Genomic DNA, 3675 nt, shown 5'->3' on the forward strand with positions numbered 1-3675 from the left:
CTGCCCTCCTTCGCCTCCCGGGCTACTCCCTCCCTGCCCAGCGGAGTGCCCCGGGGGGCGAGGGAGGGGCCGCTCTCCTAGCTCCAGACCGTTTTCCCACAGCGTTCCCCACTTGGGGCCAAAAATAAACAAGCCGCGTCCGATTTGTAAAAGCCTTAATGGGCCTGCAGACTTTGAAAAGCGAGTGGAGGGCGGTGGGCGGCCGCGTGCGCCCCTGGTCAATGCCCTCCTGACAGCACCCGAGTTCCTTATTTACCCTGGCTGCATGGTTTGTGTGTTTCTGTTTTGTTTCCCTCCCCCTGCAGGGGCTGTTTGCGGGGTGGGGTGGGGGGTTCGCTATGTCGGATGACGATTCGAGGGCCAGCACCAGCTCCTCCTCATCTTCGTCTTCCAACCAGCAAACCGAGAAAGAAACAAACACCCCCAAGAAGAAGGAGAGTAAAGTCAGCATGAGCAAAAACTCCAAACTCCTCTCCACCAGCGCCAAGAGGTACCGTACTCTTTTTTTTTTTTCCACAGGCTTCCTATTTTCCGAACTGCCTCTTGCTGCATTTGGTCTGCCTCCCAATGAGGATAGCTTAAACGCTCCTCATGGTTTATGTGTTCTTAAAAATGAAAGAAGGGCCTTGGAAGCCCTAATTATTTTCTCTATTGCTGCTTCTGTTTTTTTTTTTAATCATTGCTCACATGCAGCTGTTGTGGCTTGCCTCTCGCATTTCTTGCTGAAGTTTGTAAGAATCTTCATTACTTTTATTAGTGACTCCCAAATCTGATTTCAGATTTCTTGTCCTACTAATGGTCGATCTGTAACCTTCCCCAAGACCATCATCCCGTTTCTTAATTACTAATACCAGCCCAGACAACTGCATCAAAATGAATTCTGTGACCATTTTACCTTCTCCTCACCTGTTGCATGGATGATCTTTTCTAAATAGAGCCTTCTTCACAAATTGCACAAGGAATAAGAAACTCGTATTAGCAGGTACAAAATTGAGTAGGTGAAGACGTGTTTTCTGGTGGAATTTAAAGAGAGTTTTCTGAGAGTTGAGGCAAATGAATGAATCAGTAAGTGATTATAAAATAGTTATTCTAGGTTATTTTTGTGGTTCTCTTTTGTTCTCTTTAAAAACTTCAGTTTACCAAATTTCAGGGAAACTTGTCTTTTTTTCATGCTATTTGCTGTCCTCATGCTGTGAAAATGTTACTTTGCCTTATTTTTTCAATTTAAGCAGTCTCTCTTTTTCTTTATTCTTTTCCTCTTAAGGCTCTAGAGGTAGCTACTTGTTACTCCTGCCATCCTTCAGTAATATCCTCTGATCGCCATGAACCTTAAAAAAATGTTTAATGGATTCCTAAGAGCCCTGAGACACCCTTTCATAAATCCTTCTGCTCTCAGAGTTAGGCAGTTGTTAAAAAGGTGGCAAACCAGGAAGATAGTAAGAAGTCCAAATGATGGGTTAGATAGGGATACCCTTCTTAAAAATTTTTAAAATAAAGTGGAACATGAGACTTTAGATCTCTCCACTGAGTAGTGAGCCTGGAAGTCAGGGTTTGAGAGTTTGTTCTGTCATTCTGCCTGACTTGTAATTTGAAAACTTGGCAGTGTTTTGGTGACCTAACCATGGGCTGATGAATGAGTGACTTTTTAAAAATAGTGTGGAGGTCTTAAGTGGCAAGGTGCCTCTGCAAGATTGTTCTCATTTTTATAGGTTTGGTTTGATTGTACAGCTTCTCAGGAGGCCTAACTGACCCTCACTGATTAGCCCTGTGCGGTTTTCCTGGAACCTGGCATCTACTCTGCCCACTTGGGACAGGCCCTTCCTTAACACTGCCCCCCAGCTCAATCCTCTAGGCTCTTTGATCCTCATTCACTTTTTGGCCTCATGCTCAAGCCAGGATACTTGCTTTTGGTAATTTGCATTTTTATATTTTGCTAGATATCCCTGGTGTACATGAATATATTTGGGGGTAAAGACACAGTTATCAACTAGAAAATACTCTGCTTTTGTTGTGAGTGAATTACAGAGAGGGGAATTTTTTTTCACTAGACGTACTTTGTCCTTTTATTTTAAACAAGTTAAAAATTTATCTGGAAGTTCTGGAAAAGAGATGGTAGGTGTAGAAAAATGAAAGGTGGGAAGCTACAAATAGTAATTTTACCTATAAATCAACATCAGTGCTTTTGTTTTGTTTTTGCAATGAATTTAGCTCCTTGATAATCTTGCTGAAAGAGTAGCTATTAGTGTTAAAGCAGACCTAAGGTTAATAGCAAAAGGTAAAAAAAAAAAAAAAAGGAGAGGGACAGTGTATCCAGGAAAGAGAATGGGGAAAATTGATGTTAGTGGGACCCTATAGAGGCTGTTCTGTGAAGTATATTGATTTGGAAGGTAGGTGTTGCCCATAGAATTGGAAGGGGCACATTCACCAGGAGGAGGAGTGAAAAAGAAGCCTGAACTGGCAGACTAACAGGCTGTTAACTGCATGTTGGAAAGTGGTTTCTAAACCGTGGGTAGAGGAAAGCCCCCCATTGCAAGTGGTCTGAACAAGAATGACTCTCTGGAAATAGGTATGAGTTAGTCCTGCAAATCTCTTGCCAGTTTTTTTTGGAAATGCAAATGCTGTCTGTCAAGATGAAGTTGATAAAGGTTTTTGGTATTAACACTTCTTAGGTATTAAAGAAACAACTACCTTTTTCGTAACTATTTTATAGTGGGAGTTGGGTTGGCAGGGAAGACCAAAGTCAATATGTATTTTTATATGCGTTGTGCTCTGGGGAGGAAATTTTTGCCTACGTGGGTAGGTCTTAAAATACAGTTATTCGAAAAGATGCAGGTAAAGAATCAGGAAACCAATGTTCCAAACTTTGAGTCTAATGTACAGTCATGAGTCAAACAGCAGGAGTATGAATGTCTCAGAAATGAAACGCTTTTTGGTAGCAGTAGAATTTAGCAGGACACAAATACGTGTCAATTGAGATTGTGAACAAACCCCTTTCTAAAGTTGACAGATTCGTAGGGACAGGAAATGTCCTCCAGTAGGAAGGTTTATAGACCCTCCCCCAGTCGTCGTCCTTAAAACCTATTCCTCATTACATATAGCTAGCCCGTCCTCCTATCCGCAGAAAATCTTTGGAAAGGGAAACGCATCCTTTGTGAATTTGAATTAGATTGCTCTGTGTATGTGTGTGTGTTTAAAATTTTTTTAACTACAGTGCTGCCTCGGTGAGATTTTTAAGTTGTAACATAGCCCCACCGAGCTTTATATGATAGGAGGAGGAAAGGTTATAAAATTAGGCACCGCTTAGAAGGTGAAGAAGCTTAGAGGCCCCAAACTTTGTCGTATTAATTGATGCTCTAAGTGCCTAGGTAAGGGAAAGACAAAGGCCAGGGCTTGGTGTGAACTGCCTGGTGGCTTCGGCCTACGAGTGGGGGATGGGGCCCTTTGTGAAGTCGAGGGTTGGTGCGGAGGGAGAAAACTGCAGGTCCCCGGTCTGTGCCCAGTGTGAGCTAGAGAGCGGACCATGGAGAAGGAAGTGGGCAGACCCCGGGAAGTTAGAGGACGCACTGGGAAAAGCAGGTCCGGGGAGGTGGGCCGAGAGTCAGGGCGAGTGTGCGGGGCGGAGGCAGGGTCCGGTGCACCTGTGCGGCCGCGGGCCGGCCACTGGGGGTCGGTGGT

At 43.9% G+C, this 3675-nt stretch overlaps 1 protein-coding gene across 6 annotated transcripts in view; it reads left to right on the forward strand.

Annotated features, from left to right (window-relative positions):
* UBE2E1 (ubiquitin-conjugating enzyme E2E 1) overlaps positions 1-3675 on the forward strand; it is an 86323-nt gene that overhangs the window by 801 nt on the left and 81847 nt on the right. For 3 of the 6 annotated variants that reach the window (XM_011933746.1, XM_011933748.1, XM_011933744.1), the window contains exon 1: positions 155-490. In XM_011933746.1, the coding sequence (XP_011789136.1) occupies positions 339-490 (152 nt within the window). In that variant the 5' untranslated portion in view covers positions 155-338. Of the gene's footprint in view, positions 1-154; positions 491-3488; positions 3577-3675 lie in introns of those variants that run through there. The other 3 variants (XM_011933750.1, XM_011933749.1, XM_011933747.1) reach the window with 2 other exon arrangements.

This window comes from Colobus angolensis, unplaced genomic scaffold (assembly GCF_000951035.1).
Source record: "Colobus angolensis palliatus isolate OR3802 unplaced genomic scaffold, Cang.pa_1.0 Scaffold129, whole genome shotgun sequence".
NCBI lineage: Eukaryota > Metazoa > Chordata > Mammalia > Primates > Cercopithecidae > Colobus > Colobus angolensis.